General features: G+C 44.1%; 2 protein-coding genes across 2 annotated transcripts in view; both read left to right on the top strand.

The window, feature by feature from the left end:
* LOC135207447 (uncharacterized) overlaps positions 1 to 21,566 on the top strand; it is a 217,462-nt gene that overhangs the window by 74,712 nt on the left and 121,184 nt on the right. The gene's annotated exons all lie outside the window — the stretch shown is intronic.
* Positions 1 to 21,566, top strand: part of LOC135209416 (uncharacterized) — a 36,984-nt gene that overhangs the window by 4,548 nt on the left and 10,870 nt on the right. The window contains exons 4-10 of the mRNA XM_064242103.1: positions 8,327 to 8,410; positions 8,956 to 9,099; positions 9,395 to 9,528; positions 9,674 to 9,772; positions 10,514 to 10,620; positions 11,041 to 11,264; positions 13,812 to 13,919. Coding sequence (XP_064098173.1) covers positions 8,327 to 8,410; positions 8,956 to 9,099; positions 9,395 to 9,528; positions 9,674 to 9,772; positions 10,514 to 10,620; positions 11,041 to 11,264; positions 13,812 to 13,919 — 900 coding nt within the window. The remainder of the gene's footprint in view (positions 1 to 8,326; positions 8,411 to 8,955; positions 9,100 to 9,394; positions 9,529 to 9,673; positions 9,773 to 10,513; positions 10,621 to 11,040; positions 11,265 to 13,811; positions 13,920 to 21,566) is intronic.

Genomic DNA, 21,566 nt, shown 5'->3' with positions numbered 1-21,566 from the left:
AGGGCATCCGCCACCACGTTCCTTACGCCCGCTAGGTGAGTGCCTGACAGGTGCCATTTGTTCCTGTCTGCCAAAGCAAATATGGCTATCATGACATGATTCACGTGACTCGACTTGGATCCGCCCCTGTTTATGCAGTGCACTACCACTGCACTGTCTAGTACTAGTTTGATGTGACTTCTTTGGTGGTCGAAGCCTTTTCAGAGTGAGAAACACTGCCATGGCTTCCAGTACATTGATATGCAGCTGGTGGAATGGTAGGGACCAGGTTCCCTGGACCTTTTTGTACTGTGAGTACCCGCCCCAGCCGCTTAGTGAGGCGTCCGTGTGGATCACTAGAGACGGCGGGGGGAGCTGTAGGGGTACTGCTTTTGATAGACTTTTGATGTCAGTCCATGGACGGAGCCTCTTCCGTAAGATCGCAGGGATAGGAGCTAATTTGTCCCGAGATCTCCGGTTTGCTTTTGAACGCCAGACGCGGTTTATGTCCTTCAGTCTGGCTTTCAATAGGACATCTGTGACTGAAGCGAATTGGAGTGAACCCAAGATCCTTTCTTGGTTCCTCTGGGACGTCTGAGCGTTCTTGAGAAATTGCCTCGTGGACTTAGCTATTTCTTTCCTTTTCAACGGCGGGATTGATAGAGTATGAGATCCCAGGTCCCACTGTAGACCTAACCACTGGAAGCGAGATTCCGGTGTTAGTCTGGACTTGTTCCTGTTTATTTGAAACGCTAAATGTTCCAGGAATTGGATGACTTTGACCGTCGCCTTGTGGCATTCCTCGACATTTGTGGCCCATATGAGCCAATCGTCTAGATAGGCTACTAACATTATTCCTTGCGTCCTCAATTCTTAGACGACTGATTCTGCCAACTTTGTGAATATTCTGGGCGCAATGTTGATCCCGAATGGCATTACTCTGAAGGAGTAAGCTTGCTTTCCTAGTTTGAAGCCTAGGATGGGGCGGAAGTGTCTGGCTATTGGGACATGATACTAGGCATCTGTAAGATCTATAGAGGTTGTGACGGCCCCACAGGGAAGTAAGGTCCGCACCTGCGAAACAGTCAGCATCCTGAACTTGTCGCAAAGAATGAATGAGCTCAGATGGGACAAGTCTAGGATTATTCTTCGCTTTTCCGAGCCTTTCTTTGGCACGCTGAACAAGCGCCCTTGAAACTTTAAGTTCTTGACCCTTGATACTACACTTTTCTGAAGGAGTTCTTGGGTATACTCTATCAATTCCGCTGTTGGTCTTTGATAGAAGTCTGGTGGAGGAGGGCCTTGAAGCCAACTCCACCCTAGACCTTTGGTCACTATACTCTGAGCCCAGCTGCTGAAACCCCACCGGTGACGGAAGAGATACAGCCTCCCTCCTACCTTGGGACTCTCACTGGTTTGCCGATGGGCATCCACCACGTGCTCCTCGGAAACCTTTGCCCCGGCTAGCGGCCCTTCCGTCTCCTCGAAGACGGGAGGGACCCCTAGCTCGGCTGCCTCTGGCGAACCTATTAAACGGCTGAAAGGACTGAGCCTCGAACGCCACATTATAGGCCGGAGAGACAGCGAAGGAGGTTGAGGTCTGGGGCTGCTGAGATGGCTGCGTTAAGAGCACGAACTGCTGTTGGGGTTGTGCCTTAGACGCCGTTTGTTGTGGTACTTGAGGTACTGGAACTGCCTGCATTAGAGCTTGTTGAGGGGCCTGGAAGGGCTGGAACTTCCTGGGCCTCTTCTTCAACTTCGGGTTGGATCCGGTGGATTCAGGTTTCCTTTTAGGGACGAGACCCCACCGGACCTTCAAGCTCTGGTTGACTTTGAAGGCCTCGTACAAGATCTCCGCCACATCGGGGGTGGGGAAGAGGTCTGTGCCCCATATGGATGAGGCGATCAGCTTATTTGGTTCGTGGTGGATGGTAGCTTCCGCCAGAACATGTTTCCTGCAGTTCCTCCGGGCTATGACGAAGTCATAGAAGTCGCACTGCATTGTATGCAGTAGCGACTTAGCCATGACTTTAAATAACAGCTCTTGTTCGTAGACAAGGGCCGTCATCTCCGCCGTAGTCAAGGAGCTGAGGGACCTGCTGAGCCTAGTCTGGGCGTCATACTCGGTCTGTATAAGGCTCTCCGAGAGTCTAGGTAACCTTTCGCTGAACAGCGCCGTGGCGCAGTCCGGCTTGAGCTAACCTACGGTGAAAGTGGGAGCTGCCTCCTCGAAGTAGTTCTCGGATCCGGGGAGCAAAAGGGAAGTTGGCTCTGTTTCCCGGAGCTGGGGCATGGGCTCGTCCTTCAAGGCCGCCTGGTAAGTGGCCCCTACTACTTTAAGAGTGAGTGGCAGTGGAGTGCCCTCAGCAGTTGTAAAAATGGTGAAGGGTCTTTTGAAGGCGGTGAGCCTTGTGTTCACACACTCCCACTCCTCCAAGCTCCGGAGCCAGGCTTGTTGGGCCTGTTCCCGGGGGAGAATTACAGTCTCTTTCGGGACTTTATCCTCCCTCATCATGGCCGCATCTGTCAAGCGGACATAGCCCATGAATGGAGGTCGGAGACCATCAGGATAGAACTCGAAGTCCTCTAGCCTTCGAGTTCCACAGCCTTCGATAGACAGCATACCCTCCGAAAATGGAGCGTGTGCTGCTTACCCTCCAAGGATGTTAGGCTTAAAGGGAGGGAGGTTAGATGAGTCCTGCATAAGCAAGGGTAGAGCTGCTTGGCCGGGCTCGAGAGTGCCTGACGCTAAGGTGTCCCGGATACCCGACATTACATTTTTCCTGGGCCACCACCCTCTCCGATAGGGATTGGATGGACTGGGGCCCGATGCTTCTACCGTATTTTGAGAAGCTGGATAAACATTTCCTGGAACTTGGTCTGGACCAAGTTCCCGACAACGTTCCCACCTGCTGCAAGATACTAGTAGAGAAGGCATTAGGATCAAAGGAGGAAGACTAAGCTTTCTCCTTGCGAGGCTTAGATCTGGACACCTTGACAGAAGGGGTAGCTTTTGCCTTGTCTGCCCCGGGATGGTGAGCCAATGGCTTAGTGACAACGCTGGTAACAGACTTCTTCGGCAGGGATTTTGTCCTAGGTTTGAAGTCTTTGGAAGCTTTGACTTGGGGACCACTGAGGAAGTCTTTGGTCTGACTGACCGAGACTTCTCAGTGAATCCCTGAAAAGAAGTAGAAGTAGAGGGGATAGAAGTTAAGGAGGGACTCAAGGAAACCCCTTGAGCCCCTACAAGGTCTGCCTCACCAACACCCTTACCATTGCCCATGCCGTCAACAGTCTTGGGCTCCAAATCCAGATCAAGGGCCGCAATGTTCCCCGTGACCTCCTCGGCGATGCCTCCGTCCTCCGGAAGTGCAACTGCGGCCTGGATTTTGGCGATCAGGGGCGCAGCTATCTTAGGATCCACCGCTGAACCTTTCTTTGCCCCGGGGCAGATGAGGGCGGACATGTCCTGGGCCAGGATATAGGGTTGCCCCTAGGCAGAGTTCCTCCCGAACCCTCCAACCCAGGTCTTCAGGGTGGCTAGAGCTGCAGTCCGGACTGCTTCCAAGCCCTGTAAAAAGGGGTTAATATTAGTACTTAATACTAGAGGCAGACTTAACTTAGTACAATATCAAGAATGCAATTTAATGAATCTCATTGTATCATTATATAGCTCGGAATGCCACATACCACCTCGGTGGTGGCTTCGTTGACTAGGATGTAGCACACTGAGCAGTTCTCGTGGTGCCACACAACGAAGTCCTCCACCCTCACCGCACATCCGACGTGGGTCCGGCAAACTTCATGGCCGCAGGGGTCCTGGAGAACTGCGTTGCAGCCCTCCTCTAGACAGGTAACCTGTAAGTTAAATGATACATGAGTATCATCAACAACCTTCGGAATGGTTCCATGGTTGTGAGGTATGATACTGCTGCCGGAGTAACTCCGGCGGTAGCAGGTATATATATATATATATATATATATATATATATATATATATATATATATAATATATATATATATATATATGTGTGTGTATATATATATATATATATATAATATAAGATATATATATATATATATATATATACGTATACATATATATATTATATATATATATATATATAAGATATATATATATATATATATGTATATATATAGGATATATATATATATATATATATATAATATATATATATATATATATACAGTGGACCCCCCGTATTCGCGTTCTCCAGATTCGCGGACTCACACATTCGTGGATTTCTCTCGGGAACGTTTCCCTGCATTATTTGCGGAAAATTCGCGCATTCGCAGTATTTTTCTATGGTAAATATCCACAAATTCCTGGTTTTTTTGATGAATTTCATCATAAAATGCACTTTTTGTGATAAAACTATTAAAAAAACCATGTATGAAAATTTTTAGTGGGTTTTTCTTGAGTTTTAACTAACAAAATAGGCTGTTTTTAGCATTTTTATAGGGGTTCCAAACATTCGCGGGTTCTAACTATTCACGGGGGGGGTCTGGTACGCATACCCCGCGAATACGGGGGGACCACTCTATATATATAATATTATATAATAATATATGTATATATATATATATATATATATATATATATATATATATATCTATATATATATTATATATAGATTATATATATATATATATATATATATATAATATATATATATATATATACACATACACACGATAAGTGTCACCCTGTCACTACCAGCTCCGGGGCCTGTATACCTTGCAGTGATGTCACGAGCGGGCCAAGGAGGCTCCAATTTCAACAGAACTCCGGCAATGCCGGAGTAGAATCTAATAGATTAAATGAACTCAAGGTGTCCCCAGGTGCCGGAGTAAGTAACAAACAAAGATAGAAACAGGATTGAGGAGCTGAGGTAACAGGGCGACAATTCCGTTGGCGGAGTAGCACACCGCCGTAATGAAATCTAATATTATACTATATGTATGCTATGACATATGAAAAAGACGTGCAAAATTAAAGCTATCCCACGGAAAGGCTGGAGCCTTACGTCTTGAGGATGCATCGAGTCCCAAGGTCAGGTCCGGGGTTAGATGGATCTCTGAGGCCACCGGAGCAGTGAGGGAGGGGGAGGCATAACAGACAGAGAGGGGGATGCACTATCTGGAGGGTCAGGGGTATCCCGCTTTCCCGGGCCTGGTGGCCAACCATGGCCCGGGAGGGTGGGCAGGACGTGTCCCTGAACTCCATAGTGGGGCAGCTGAGTATGGCAGGCCTGCGCACCAAGTGTATCCCCCCCCCACCCCCCCCCCTTCCAGTGTCCCCTCCCCACTCTACGTAGACTTGGGTGGGCTACCTGGGTAACGTGAGCGAGAGTCATCACACCACCGAAGTGGTGTGAACGAGTGGGGGGGGGGGGGTAGGTAGAAGGGTGGCTCGTACGCGATCAACTGGAGACCTTCTCAGCCGGGTGAACAGACGCAGTGTGAAGGACCAGCCAACCGCAAGAATGCCTACTGGCCAACTTGAAGCCGTGCAGAATAGCAACATATAATAAAAATATCAGTATAAATATTAGCTGTCCTAACACAGGAAGATGTGAAATAAACAAAATAAGAAGAAAGAGAAAGAGGTTGTCCTAGAGCGGTTAGGCTAATCGCAAATCCGAAGATTTGGGTGTGTTAGCCTAGCGACTCAGAGCGGCTAGTCAGTATGCCGTGCCGAAATGATCGGGCAGGCGACTAGGGAGCTGGAGGACAAAAGAATACGAAGGGAATGAGGTCCTAACATAAAGGCATGAGGGCCTAAGAACTCCTAATGCAAGGGTATCGTGATCTGACTAGGTTAGGCTAAGATCCGAAGCATGCGGTCGGAGCGGGAAACTCCCCGTGAAAGAACTAGGAAATAAAATGCCAAAGCTAACTGCATGTAATAAAATGCGATAAAATGCTGCTTAACATGTAAATCGAGCCCAATTGGTATGAGGGACCAATTGGTGCGCGAATAACCGCCATGCAGTCGACGAGTCGGAATGGCGGCGCGGGGACGAAGACGCTCTCGCTTCCGAACAGCTAAAAACTCAAATAACTCGGCTAATTCGCCGAAGATCAATATTAACTGATCTTAAACATTAATAGCAGTACTTAACTTGGATGCAGAAGCTTGATGTTCCTTCTTGCAAAGAGTAAGGATATTACTAAGGCGAAAACACAGCACAGAGTAAAAAACGCGTGTGGCGCTGACAATGCTATCGAAAGGAATGAAAACAAAGACGCTGATCGTAGTAGTAGCTGGTAGCGGGGCCTTAGTCCGGCTCCTCTGTAGGAGGGGGATTTTGAAGGAGGAAGAGACTAAATGGCAAGGGACCTCTGGTAGTGGTTTCCACTCACCCCAGATACCATACTGACACCTTTAATTAAAAGGTGAGTGAGCCAGAATACTCTGGCACTACAGTTTCTCTTTTTTCTCTGCTATGTATAGCAATATTTATACCTTAGAAATGAGTATCAAAGGGACATTTCACGGAGCGACACAGGCTGAGCCCAGAAATGGAATTTTAGCTATGGAAGTTCATTCTAAGTGTCTCGGTCTGAAACGTCATAACTAGTATGTTGGAAATAAGGGCCCTTGCACATCTTTGAAATATTATCGTGAAAAAGTACTGTGTCAAAGGAGCAGTATGGTTTTAGTGAAAAAGTATTCTGCAAAAAGCTCAAGATGAAAGTTGATGCATTTAGAGGTTGTAATATATTCCTGCGCTACATGGACTATATTCTCACCATTGTTTTCAACTGCCTCATTTGTTTTTTATGTATACAGTTACATAATAGTGACATAAGTTAGCTTGAGTCAGTTCACTGTTATTATTTGAATGACAGGAGAATGATTTAGTCAATACCCCCATCTGGTACCTACCTAAGTAGTTCATGTATTACTATTACTACCTATTATTAAATAGTATGTGGCTCGGAAGTTGTGTAAAGTGGTTGGTCCCGTTGCTGAATAACCACTGGTTCCATGCAACGTAAAAACACCGTACAAACAGTGGCCTGAAGGAATTGGTGAAGAGGAAGGCATAGTTGAATTTTGACAAATGGGATGGATGAAAAATTAAAAGAATGCAGTTTTACCTCAGGAATACTAAAAAGAATCTTAATACTACCATGTATATCATTCAGGATATTCTGTTGACTTGAACCCCTCTGGGAACCCAGATCTATGAGAGAGTTTTATGTGACTTGCTTTCTGATTAAACTACTTTCAAAGTCATAGATATCAAGGGTTGACTTTGCTTCTGTAACCATATAGCTGTTGATGTGGTAGCCCTTGCTAGGCCATAAACTTACTCCAATTTATGTGTTGCTTCTAAGCAGTGTCCTAGCATTTCGTACATTCATTGAATGGATTATTTCATAATTTATTTTGGCAGTTGTTTACAGCTTGCTTCCCTCCAAATTATTTGTTTCGGAAAATCAGGCTTTTTTATGATAAACAGATTCTTAATACTTTTTATGATAAACAGATTCTTAATATGTAACAAACAATGTTTAGATAATGATAAAATATATATATTTTTTTTAACGTAATGCTAATCATAATCTGTTCCGTTCTTCTTTCCCCATCACTTTTCCAGATGGAAGTTAGCACAAAGAAATGATGAATTGCCACACAGTACATTAGAACGTGACTTGGGCATGTGAAGTAGGACTTATTTCTTACAATAATTGTCCTCTTTCAGCCATGAAGTACTTGAAACCTTTGTAGATTTTAAAGAAGTATGAATAGATACAGTGTGGTGGATGTAGTGTGGATGCTGTACTGTTTCCTTTAGGTAGGAGACAAGGATCTTATTATATTACGTACAAGTTGTTGAACAAGTTGTGATGTCATTAATATCTTTTACATATTTTTCACATAATATAAAAACAAACTTAACTGAAATTTTGCAGGGTCAAAATTCATTGGGACAATTCACACTGACAAGTTATACAAAGAGCAATGATTTTTAATTTTATTTTCATGGTATAAAGCTGCAGATAGGCTTATTTTCAAGTTTAATTCTTCTTCTTTCCAGCTTTAACCATTTTTTATTTTCAAGTTTAATACGTACATGTACTTTACATTATTGTAAAAATTTCAATATCGAAAGCAACAAAAAGACAAGTGATACATTTGAAGTTTGGCAAAAACTTTTGGCCGACAACATTTTCAGAATCTCAGTGTTGAATAACTTAGAATATCTCCAGAAAGTCTAAATACTGTATATATACATAAATAGCTCAATGAACTTTCTGTCATATGTTTTTCATCATTACATAATGTTCTTTGTCTTCCTTAACAATTTCCCAGCTCCTCAGTTCCAGTCCATCTTTTCGCAATTTCCTTATTTCAACATCGTTCAGTCTACTGTGTTTGATGATGTATTTTGTTCAGGTAAGTAAAATGCTCTGCATTTATGCTGTCAGTTGTAATTTATAGAATTTATGTATAAATTACACAAATAATGATATTTATGAAGCTGCTGTTATATAAATCATATTTTTGGCTCAATGTCATCCCCTGTCTTATGAGAAAGCACTTGTATACAAAATTTCTTTTAAATGAGGAGGAGGTGTGTGTGCCTTCATGTTTTCAGTGGTGATGTCCCTTCATTACTTGCAGTAGTGAATGGTATTTAATTTTCATATGAGAATTTTTCATACTTGCAAATAAATTGAGGCAATGATAATAAGCCCTAATTATAAGTTATTTCATGTAGTAAACCTGTAAATGTTGTATGATACACTTTCTGTATTACAGGTTTTAATTTTTTTCATATATGTATATGTATTGGTCTTGTGGTATTTTAGTATGTTAAATTTCTTATTTTAATGTTAGTTTCCAGAATTTTTTAAAGCCCATTCTTAGCTTGCATTTTGATGTGTTTTTTATTGCTTTTGTATTTTGAAATCCTTTTTAAAAAAACTCCTCCACTCTAGATTGTTCCGTTGTCGTCTCAGCACCTACAGGCTCTGGAAAAACTGTAGTTATGGAGTTAGCAATACTTAGATTACTGACAATTGCACAGGAGGAGAATTTGAGAAGTGGTGATGGTGGCAGAATGCATCCAAAGATTGTTTACAGTAGGTTAATCTATGATCATATACTAGTATACAGTAAATTCTTTGTTATGTTTATTTAAAAGGAAATTTGATGTTGGGAAATGTGAAATTTTGATTGATATGGCTATTATAAGTGAAGCTTAAGCTATTTTATAAAATAGTACTAATAATATTACTTTGTTGTAGGAAGCCCACTAAAATTGGAAAAAATTGAAATTTTATTGGGCTTCCTACAACATAATATTCTAGTACACGGATACAGTGTTTAACTTTGCAATAATATTACTAGTCCAATGTTATATTCTGGGTTTTTTAGTGGCACCAATGAAAGCACTCGTTTCTGAGCGTTATATGGATTGGAGACAAAGAATGAGTCCTTTGGGTATAACCTGTGCAGAAGTGACAGGAGACACAGAACAAGATGATATAGCTGTAATCAAAGACTCCCAGGTCAGGAATTTTATTCTTCATACACCTATGTATATGCACATTATACTGTCGTCATATTTGTGAATTATCATTACTGTGTGTTTAATTAATGGTTCATAATGATAGTGTCAGAGATTTATGTTTATTTTCATGTATTTTTGCAAAGATTGTGTTGACAACACCAGAGAAGTGGGACTCGCTCACCAGACGTTGGAAAGACCATGCTACTCTCATGGAAGAGATTTCCTTGTTGCTTATTGATGAGGTAATATCCACGTAATAAAGGTGGTGTGATAAGTTTTTTCCATACATTTTTCAAGAGATTACTTATAGGCAAACTCTATACAGTTTCTTACCTCTAAACAGATTAGTTTTTTAGAGGCTCTTTCTTCATTTGTTTTGAAGTCCATCTTTACTTTTAACAGTAATTTGTTTGCATATACATAGCATTGTGGTGAAAACATCTAAAGATTAATCTAAAAATGAGAAGAGTAAAAGTTTAGGCTCAAGTTAGCAATAATCTGACTAAGCTTGTTTGTGCACAATTAAATGTGTGATTAAATTGAATATGCAGCATAATATGTTTTTCTTGTATTTCCTAAGTAAGGTGTTTTCAAGTTTGCTGTTTATGATTAAATTAAATATGCTGGGCAATATATTTTGTTTGTATTTTATCAGTTAGATGAATATTGTCACGTTTTCTGGTTAAAATCTTACCATTGGGCGATTTAGATTGATGTTTACATGCACATAGTCTTCTTAGTTTTGATAAATTTAAAACAAAAGTGTGAAGCCCATTTAATTTACTGAAAAGTAATGCCGAGTAAACTGTAAGTAGATAAAAATTAAGAATTAAATATATATTTTAAATTTGATGTATGTCAGATTTATAATTTTTCAGTGACTAAATTTTTTGTGAACTGTTGTACTAGCAGAAATTATAAGTTCTTGTAAGCAAATCTGATATGTGTACTTTCCAACTTTGAATATCAATTTTCTGTTTTAGGTACATGTATTAAATTGTGAAGATAGAGGTCCCACCCTAGAAGCTGTTGTCTCTAGAATGAAGACTATTCGAACAACTAGACCTTCGGACAATTATGGCAACGTTAGGTCAGTCAAACAACAGTTACTTCAAGTAACATCTTTAACTGTAGACAGGTTGTAATCTTCTTTTCTTTTAGAAAAAAATATAAACTTCTTTCAAGGGTGTGAGTAAGTTAAGGTGTACAGTAATAAGTAATGTATCAAAGCATTTTAAAATGTTCTCTGACAAGGTGTCACTTTACTGATTTCCTGCCTTTTCACATGTACCACTTTTTAAATGCAGAAACTGGTGTATTTTTAAAATTATTTTTTATTACAATGTCTTTCAAGTGTTGTCACCCTTGTCCACAATCTTTCTTCAGACTAAAATGAAAATATTATCAGAGTAGTTAGGGGCTTACTTTACAGAACTCTCAAATTATATGTTCCTTCAAAGCTGGAATGGTTTCATAGTATGAGTGATGCCATTTTATCTTTTGTTTCCAGATTTGTAGCAGTATCAGCAACCATTCCCAATGTATCAGATGTTGCAGCTTGGCTTTCAGACAGTAAAGGAACTGCAGTAGGTCACAAGTTAGTACATACAATGGTTTATGTATTTTACATAAATTATTGCTGTATACGTACTTTACGTGCTATGAATCTTGTAAGGCTTTGCAAGGGAAAAGATGCTTGTACATACACAGAATTAACGTCTCTCCTTGTGTCAAGTAGAGTAATTTGGATTTACAATGGTACCTTGACATATGAAATTAATCTGTTCCGAGGCGGCCTTCGTAACCTCCTGCCAAGCTTGATCGATGAGTCGGATGCATATGACGATATCGAAATTCTCCTTCCAAAATTCATGCAAGGTGAGGTTTGTGGTATCGGTGATGTTGAAACATCTCTTGAAAAGATGTTTCTTATACAGCTTCTTGAAGTTCGATATCACTTGCTGGACCATGGGCTGGAGGAGAGGGGTGGTGTTAGGCAGAAAATAAAGAACCTTGATAAAAGAATTCTCCGCTAGGATATCTTCCTGGAGGCCAGGAGGGTGAGCAGGGGCATTGTCCAACAACAGCAGACATTTCAAAGGGAGGCGATTCTCTTCCAAGAATTTCTTCACTGTCGGGCCGAAACACAGATTTACCCACTTGGTGAACAAAGTCTTGTTACCCAGGCTTTCGCATTAACCCTCCAAATCACTGGAAGCTTCTCCTTTAGCACTTTGTGGGCCTTGAAGGCTCAAGGAGTCTCCAAATGATACACAAATAGGGGCTTCACCTTGCAATCCCTACTGGCGTTTGAACAAAGTGCGAGCGTAAGCCTGTCTTTCATAGGCTTATGCCTGGGTAGCTTCTTCTCTTCCTGCGTGATGTACATCCGACGAGGCATTTTTTCCCAAAAAAGGCCAGTCTCATCACAGTTGAAGACTTGCTGAGAACTGTAGCCTTCGTTGATAATTATCTCATCAAACGTTTTGATAAAGGCTTCAGCCGCTTTCGTGTCCGAGATGGCTGCCTCCCCATGCTGCACCACCGAATGGATGCCAGCCCGTTTGCAGAATTTTTCAAACCACCCATGAGAAGCCTTGAGATCTGGGGTTGGTGTCGATGTCCCTTCTCCTCCATCGTCTTCAGCCTGGGCAATCAAATAACCGAAAATAGCGCTGGCCTTGCGGCAGATTGCTGTCTTGGTTATCGTATCGCCAGTGATTTCTTTTTCTTTTATCCAGACAAGAAGCAGCCTCTCCATCTCGTCGTGCACGTGGCTCATCTTGCTAGACAAAATAGTCACGCCCTTGGAAGGTGTAGCTGCTTTGATGGCTTCCTTCTACTTAAGAATGGTGCCTATCGTCGACGGATTTTGGCCGTATTCCTTAGCGATCACACTCAACTGCATGCCAGCTTCATATTTTTTAATGATCTCCATCTTCGTCTCCATAGAAAGCATCCTCTTCTTTCCGTGAACTTCAGTAACTTTCTTGGGACCCATGACTATGAATAAACTGTACATAATTATGTTATGTAGTATACGTACGTGTTGTGCTAAGCCTTGTATAACGAGGCGCACTGTGAGGTTATTTAGACCTGCGATAATTTACACTAAGGTCGGTTGGTTTGACTCCCCATCTTTATTGGAGTGTCTTGGATTTTGATGATAATTTCTAAGTTCATTCAGTATCTTCTTTCTGATGCTAGGTTCTATTGTTGAAACACAGAGTACAAAAATATCTGTATTCTCTAAGTCTACATGGTGAAGATCAGATAAAATTGGACAGGTCTTCCAAGGAAGCTGGCTGATTGAAGTCTGACATACAATCTGGTTTACAAATCATAAAGTGAGCAGACAGTAGCTCTAACATACGAACATACACACAGATGACATTGATTACAAGTCATGTAGGCCGTCTTGGTTATAGGTCACTGTGGTCGTCTCAAGCAGGAAGATTTGTCAATAGTTTACGAAACAATAGATTTGATAACCACAGATGACAGCAAACCAGACACTGACTGATACAGCACGTCATCTTAGCCTACTTTATCTTATCTGGTCTGATCACACTTCTGCAAGCAAACTGGTTGGCCTCTTGGGTCACTGGTTTTAATTAATCATAGTTTTAGTTTTTGTACATGAAACTTACCCAGCAGATATATAGTGTACTTAGCTATAGACTCGGCCGTTCCGACAGAATTTCAAAACTTGCGGCACACGCGACAGGTAGGTCAGGTGATCCACCATTCCCGCCGCTGGTTGGCGGGATCCGGAACCATTCCCGTCTTCTAAACCAGATTTTCTCTGTCGCCGGTGCTGGCAACATCTGTTGTTGGTTCCTCCCACTTGGATTTTTACTCGTTTGCCGAGGATTTAGATTGGTTTATATTGGTGACGTATTCTTTTTTCTCTGGCTTGGCATACGCTTATTGTGGACTGTTTTTCGATATTGATTAGGATTGTTCTCTCACGATGTCTGACGCTAAGGCTTCTCCTATGTTTAGGGTGTGTACAATGGAGGATTGTAAGACTAGGCTACCGAAATCTTCGGTAGACCCTCATAATGTGTGCTCGAAATGTAGAGGTACTGAATGTTCATTTAATAACACCTGTAATGAATGCGAGAAGCTAACAGAGCTTGAATGGAAGAACTTATCTTCTTATGTAAGAAAACTTGAGAGAGTTAGGATTAGGAAAGCTTCCGTTAGAACCTCAAGTAGATCTTGTTCACTAGAACAAGAATTGAATAACATTGCTGTAACTTAACGTTTCTCTCTTAGCTGCAGCTTCTTCTCCCTGTATTGAATCCAAGGATTCTTCCTCTGAAAGGGAAAATGTAAAAGCCTCTATCAAGAAGCTGCAAGCTCAGCTACGAGCTTTGGATCAAGGTAAGAGTGTTGATAGTGATATGTGCAGTGATCCCAGTGCAGTGGAGGGGGCGTCTGACCGGTTCCGCATTGCTCCTAGGCCTAGACCTCTTTCAAACTCCCAGGACCAGGGGAGGAGGAATGTCAAAAGCCGCAGGGAGGATGTGGGACATCCCCAACGATCAGGCGTCCCTTCGGCAGATCCTGATGTAGCATCCCAGGCTGCCTTGGATAGCCGCAGAAAAGGCATTCGAAGGGAGTGTTTTTCAGCCTCAGATTCATCCTCTCCTTGACGTAGATGGAGTTCGGCCACTCAATCGCGCCCTTTGAAAAGAGCCTGGAAGACTCCTAAAGGAGACGCTGCGGACTCTAGCCCAGAGCGTTTTCCAGAGGATTGGCCTTCAGATCATAAGAAGGCAAGGCAGGACCCCACGAAGAAGTTCCTGATCTCCCTACAGGAGCAGTTATCCTCTTTGGTAGGCTCCTTTACCAAAGACTCGACAAGAAGGAAGGACGTATCTCTTCCTGTCAAGAGCTTCACTAAGCGCCCCTCTTCTGCTAAGAGGGAGCTCTCGGACTCTCCAAGGCGCTTCTCTCCTGATTACAGAGACACTTTTGACAGGAGTTTTTCGCCTGATGAGCGATCCCCTTCGCCCTATAGGCGCTCTTCTCCGCGGACTAGGCGCCCTTCTCAGAGCAGAGGTCTGGAGCCTAACAGAAGCTCCTCAATTCAGCGCTCTCCCTTAGTTCAGGAATTTAATGTATGACACTTACCTGGCAGGTATATATATAGCTATATTCTCTGTTCCACCTGGCAGAAATTTTCAAAACTCGCGGCAAACGCTAGTAACCTATTAGTAGTTCAGGCAACCACCACCCCGTTACCGTGGCGCTAGCGCTAGGAACCGTTCCCAATTGGGCCAGATTTTCTCTGCCAGCCGAACCGGCAACATTGTTGGTGGTTCCCTGCTAGAATTTTCATTCTCGTTGCTGACTGATCTTGGATTTTGGTATTGTATTCGGAAACGTTAGCTTGGCATTCGCTTTGGATTGTTCTTTAAGATGTCTGACTCTGGAAGTATGTTTAGAGTGTGTGTAAAAGAGGGGTGTAAGGTAAGATTGCCGAAAGCTTCGGTCGACCCTCATACCGTTTGTAAGAAGTGTAGGGAGAATGTGTGTACTTGGGAGAATAGATGCATTGAATGTGAGAATTTATCAGAGAAGGAATGGAAGGTCTTTATGAAATACGTTGAGAGGCTTGAGAAAGATCGTGTAAGGAGATCTGTTTCTCGTAGTGAGAAGTCAAATTCTTCGAGTAAAAGGAGTGATTGTATTTCCTCTCCAGCTCCTTCTAATGTAGAAGTGGTAGTTCCTTCTCCCCAGGTATCTCCTGCGCCCGCTGCTGTATCGGAGGAGGCGAACGATACAAATATTGTTAAAGTTTTCGCTGCCCTTGCGTCCATGGGCGACCAGATACAGCGACTTACAGATAGAGTTAGTGCTTTCGATGTCAGTGAAAGTGTAGTGGAGGGGGCGTCTGATCGTCTCTCTCGTGCTCCTAGACCTAGACCTCTGTCAAGCTCCCAGACCCAAGGGAGGAAGGCATGCGACAGTCGAAGGGAGGCGAGAGAGGTTTTGTCACGGTCAGGCGTCCCTTCGAACAGTCCTGTTGCAAGTTCCCAGGCTGTTGCAGTTCGCCGCAGAAAAGGCGTAACTGGGAAGTGTGCGTCCTCGGAAGGTTCGACTTCCGAGCGAGAACGTCGGTATGCAGTGGTGTCTCGCCCACTCAAGAGGACGTTCAGGACATCAACTGCTTTCGTGAGACAGGTGCAAGATAGTGAGGCTTGGAGTAGTCCTGAGGTGTTGTCATCCTCGGAAGACGGGGAAGCAGTACCGATCAAGAGGAAAAGGATTTTTCGTACTAGAGAGGACGCAGGACGCACTGGCGATATACGTCCGTCTCAGCATGGTATTTCCATGGGAGAATCGCCTCCATCTTCTTTTGTATCCTCCCCTTGTATTTCTCCGTCGGGTAGAGTACAAGATCGCTCTCCGTTAGGTCGCAGTCCAGCTCGTAATCCTCATCCTTCGTCGTCTACCATTCAGGAGGATGGTACGAAGCATTTCTTACGGGAAATGCAGTCCAAGTTGGCAGTGCTGGTGAAGTCTTGGGATTCTCCTGAACAAGCATCTTCGAGGCGTAAGGACGATTTCCTTCCAATTAAGTCTTCTAAAAGGGAAGACAAGGACGCGTTCGCCGAGGACGCAGGGCGCACTGGCGCTAGGAGGAAAATAGTTTCGGAAGAATCAGGACGCAAACGTCAGGACGCGGGACCAATGGTGGACGCAGGACGCAGGCGTGTCTACGATGGACGCAGGACGCAGGCGGCAGGACATCGAGAGGCGCAGGACGCCGACGCCTCGGTAGCCGCAGGACGGCAGGCGGCAGGACATCGAGAGGCGGCAGGACGCCGACGCCTCGGGAGCCGCAGGATGCAGGCGGCAGGACTCTATTCCTTCAACGAAGCGTCAATATGAAGAGGATTTACAAGACATTTCTTCAGCAGAAGAAGAATTGGAAGTAATTGAAGAAAAGAATACGGAACCTTCTTCAGATTATAAGGTTCTGACTTCACGTCTTATGGCTGTTTTTGAGGGGGAATTTAAACCGACAGCTCCGTTATCCCCCTTATCACAGTTTTCCAAGACTCGGACTCCAAAGAAGTCCTCTTTCCTTAAAATGACGATGTCGATTTCGGCGAAGAAGGCCCTTCAACGGGTGAATGACTGGATGAAGGAGAAGAAAGAAGCGGGAAAATACTCTTTTGTTTTTCCTCCAGCTAAGTTGGCTTCTAAATCAGGAGTATGGTACGCTACTGGAGAAAGTCTGGGCCTGGGAGTACCTGCCTCCTCCCAGGGGGACTTCTCCAGTATAGTAGACAGCTCACGCAGACAGGCGTTACAGTCTGCCAAGGTCTGGTGGACGTCTTCAGAATTTGACCATCTATTTAAAGGGATCTTTAGGACTTTCGAAGTCTTCAATTTCTTGGATTGGTCTTTGGGAGCTCTGGCGAACTCCCTAGAAGAAGAGGATTCGCAGGACTTAGAAACAGCTAAGAGCATTATGTCCTGCATGGATAAGGCTCTGAGAGACGGAACGAATGAACTGGCTTCGTTATTCACAGCAGGGGTACTTAAGAAGAGATCGCTGTTGTGTTCGTTCACTTCAAAAGGAGTTTCTAACTCTCAGAAATCGGAGTTACTGTTCTCTCCTCTATCGAAACAGCTGTTTCCTTCAGAGGTGATTAGGGATATAGCTCTCTCCCTTTCGCAGAAAGCCACTCAAGATCTTCTTTCTTCTTCAGTTAAAAAGTTTTTACCAACCAAGTTGGTGAAGAAGACTCCAAAGGATACTAGGCCTTCGCAACAGCCCTTTCGAGGAAGAACTTTCGCTCGACCCGCCTTTAGGGGTAAGAGAGTACCTTCGAAAAGAGGAGCCAAGACCCCCTCTAAGGAATGAGAACTCAGTCCTCCAGACGACAGTGGGAGCCAGACTTCAAGGTTTTTGGGAAGTTTGGCAGAATATGAAGGCAGATCCCTGGGCTGTCAACGTAGCTCGGGAAGGGTACAAGATTCCTTTCTTGAAAAGACCTCCTCTCGCAACATCTCCGAGAGCCCTCGGGGCAAATTACAACGATTTAGAGAAGAAAGCTGCTCTGTGGGAGCAAGTAGCTTCCATGCTAGAGAAAGGAGCCATAGAACCTGTTCTGGATCACGAATCTCCGGGATTTTACAACCGTCTGTTCCTGGTTGCAAAGTCCTCGGGAGGTTGGAGGCCAGTGCTGGACGTAAGTCAACTGAATCTTTTCGTAGAAAAGACCAAGTTCACTATGGAGACAAACGATTCAGTACTGGCAGCGGTACGTCCAGGGGATTGGATGGCGACTCTGGACTTACAAGACGCATACTTCCATATTCCGATTCATCCAGGAAGCAGGAAGTATCTAAGGTTTGTGATTCAGGACAGGGTCTTTCAGTTCAAGGCCCTATGCTTCGGCCTTTGCACAGCCCCTCAAGTGTTCACGAGGATGATGTCCAATGTGGCGAGATGGTTACATTTAAAAGGGATCAGAGTGTCTTTTTATCTGGACGACTGGTTGATAAGATCCCAATCAAGAAGTCAATGTCTGGAGGACTTGAGTCAAACATTGGACTTGGCAAAAGACCTAGGTCTGATAGTGAATATGGGAAAATCTCAATTGGAGCCCCAACAACAGATAGTTTATTTGGGGATTCAGATATCGGCAGTGACTTTTCGGGCTTTCCGTCCCCAGAGAGGCAAGCCCAATGCATTCGGAAGGTGCAGAACTTTCTAAAGAAAGACCGATGCTCTGCAAGAGAGTGGGATTGAGTCTACTGGGCACACACTTCGCTAGAGAGGTTCATTTCTTTAGGAAGACTGCACATGAGACCTCTTCAGTTTTTCCTGAAGGATTCATGGCCAAGAAAATTGCAACCGGATTCCTTCCAGTTTCTAATTCCGGCCGAACGAAGTAAAGGAGGAATTAAAGTGGAGGCTAACTCCAGGCAGGTTAGCAAGAAGGATGTCGCTTCAGCAGAAGAACCCAGACCTCGTCTTGTTTTCCGACGCGTCGGACGCGGGTGGGTGGGAGCGACATTAGGCCCTCAAGAGGTGTCAGGACTTTGGAGCAAGGTCGAAACAAAGTGGCACATAAACAGGAAGGAACTGATGGCAATTTTCTTGGCTTTGAAGCACTTCAGAGAGTTGATTCGGAACAAGACAGTGCAGGTCAACTCGGACAACACCACGGCTCTGGCATACATCCGGAAACAAGGGGGAACTCATTCTTTTCCCCTTTACGATCTGGCAAAAGAAATTCTGCTTTGGGCGGAAGAGGAAAAGGTCGTGATACTCACCAGGTTTATACAAGGAGAGAAGAACGTGGGTGCGGACCAGTTGAGCAGAAGAGAGCAACTTCTTTCGACGGAGTGGACGTTGCACATGGAGGTTTGCCAGAGCCTGTGGAAGTTGTGGGGCCGTCCTGTAGTGGATCTGTTTGCGACAGCCAGAACAAAAAGGTTACCAACATATTGCTCTCCGGTTCCAGACCAGGAAGCAGTGGCGGTCGATGCATTCCTGATGGATTGGTCAAACCTAGATTTGTACGCTTTCCCTCCGTTCAAGGTGCTGGGGAAAGTGATGAAGAAGTTCAGGGAGAGGACACAAAGGAACGAGGCATGACCTTAATAGCCCCGTTTTGGCCGGCCCAAAGTTGGGTTCACAGAGGTACTGGAATGGACAGTAGATACGCCAAGGACTCTTCCTCTAAGAGTAGATTTACTCAGACAACCCCACTTCGACAGGTTTCACAAGAATACCCTCGCTCTGGGTCTGACTGCGTTCAGACTATCGAACGTCTGGTCAGAGCGAGGGGATATTCTAGAGAGGTGGCCAGTGCAGTGGCTAGAGCCAGAAGAACCTCCACAATCACAGTGTATCAGTCGAAGTGGGACAATTTCCGGAAGTGGTGTAAGAACAGGAAAGTGTCTTCATCCAGTGCCTCTGTGACTCAAATCGCAGATTTCCTTCTGTACTTGAGGAAGGATTTACGCTTGTCAGTTTCGACAATCAAAGGTTATAAGAGTATGCTAACCTCAGTGTTTAGACACAGGGATCTAGACATCTCGAATAACTTAGACCTTAGAGATCTGATTAGGTCGTTTGGTACGAAGAAACAATCAGAATGCAGGCCACCTGCTTGGAACCTTGATGTGGTCTTGAAGTATTTAACCTCTGGCAAATTCGAGCCGTTAGAGGAATCTTCTCTGAGAGATCTGGCTAAGAAGACTATCTTTTTAGTAGCATTGGCAACTGCTAAAAGAGTTAGTGAGCTTCAGGCCATATCGAAGAAGGTGGGATGGAGACATGGCAATGCAGTGTGTGCATTCCAAGAAGGTTTCTTGGCCAAGAATGAGAATCCAGCTAATCCTTGGCCAAGATCCTTTGAAGTTTTGGGTCTAGCTGAATTGGTGGGTCAAGAGCAAGAAAGAGTTCTCTGCCCAGTGAGAGCGTTGCGATGTTATATAGAAAGAACAAGAGTTATCAGAGGGAAGTCTGATGCTCTGTGGTGTTCAGTTAAAGACCCCACTAGACCCATGACGAAGAACGCTCTAGCTTTCTTCATGAGAGAGTTAATTAAAGAGGCTCATATGTTGTGTGAAGAGCAGAGCTTTGGGATTTTGAAAGTGAAGGCTCATGAAGTCAGGGCAGTGGCGACTTCATTAGCTTTTAAAAAGAATTTAGCCCTCAAGGAAATTATTGAATCTACATATTGGAGAACTAATTCAATATTCGCGTCTCATTATCTTAGGGACGTTCAGACAACCTTTGATAATTGTCAGACGCTAGGTCCATACGTGTCCTCGGGTACAGTATTGGGCAAAGGAGTTACTACCCCATAACCTTCTTTTAAGCTAGTTGATTTTTAGGTGATGGTGTTTGTGTTTATTGGTCGTCTGAGAAAAGTGTGCGGTACTTTTCTCAGTCTTGTTAATATTATCCGGTGATGGTGTGTGTGTAGTTCAGGTAAATGATCTGTTACTAGCTTGAATGCCGTGGCATAAGAGGGCTGTAAGGTTCTGTCAACACATTGGTCACGTCCAGTTGTTAGTTCCAGTCTTAGCTTCTTCAACATACAGGACACTTCCTTGTTGAGAGCTACTAAGGTTTAAGCAGGCTTAGAGGCAGGACCTATGAAGTCAGCTACCTTAGCAGGTAAGGAACCTGGAGTTTTAATAATATTTTAATAATATTTTTAGACTCTAAGAATGTTGCTGTCCTTGACCCACCTCCAAATGTGTCAATCAGCTATATATATACCTGCCAGGTAAGTGTCATACATTAAAATGAAGTTTTTATGTTAAAACAAAGTTTAATGTATACTTACCTGGCAGGTATATATAATTTAATTCACCCACCCGCCTCCCTCAGGGGACAGGGTTCAGAGAAAATCTGGCCCAATTGGGAACGGTTCCTAGCGCTAGCGCCACGGTAACGGGGTGGTGGTTGCCTGAACTACTAATAGGTTACTAGCGTTTGCCGCGAGTTTTGAAAATTTCTGCCAGGTGGAACAGAGAATATAGCTATATATATACCTGCCAGGTAAGTATACATTAAACTTTGTTTTAACATAAAAACTTCATGTTCGTAGCAGCTCCCCTAGGAGTCTCCGGAGACGCCAGGAACCTAGTAGGAGTCACGATCGTTTCAGGCGCAAGGAGCCTGAAGAGAGCCTGGAACTTAGCAGGCGCCAAGATCAGTTCAGGCGCCAGGAGCCTTCGGGACGCCAGGAGTCAGTCAGGCACCAGGAGTCTGTCAGGCGCCAGGAGTCTGTCAGGCACCAGGAGTCAGTCAGGCGCCAGGAGTCAGGGCGCCAGGAGTCAGTCAGGCGCCGGAAGCCTAGTGAGCGCCAGAAGAGTAGGCACCAAGAGCCTGTTAGGCGCAAGGAGCCATTTCGAATTTACAAAGGATCCTCATAGATCCTCTTCTCTTAGGAATTCTTCACCTCCTTTGACTCTAACAAGAATTTGTCTCGAGATGAGCGCACTCCTTCTCGGGAAAGGAGTACTCCTTCTGTTAAGAGCCCT

This window comes from Macrobrachium nipponense, chromosome 11 (assembly GCF_015104395.2).
Source record: "Macrobrachium nipponense isolate FS-2020 chromosome 11, ASM1510439v2, whole genome shotgun sequence".
NCBI lineage: Eukaryota > Metazoa > Arthropoda > Malacostraca > Decapoda > Palaemonidae > Macrobrachium > Macrobrachium nipponense.
The sequence above is the reverse complement of the archived record's forward strand: the minus strand, read 5'-3'. Positions and strand labels throughout refer to the sequence as shown.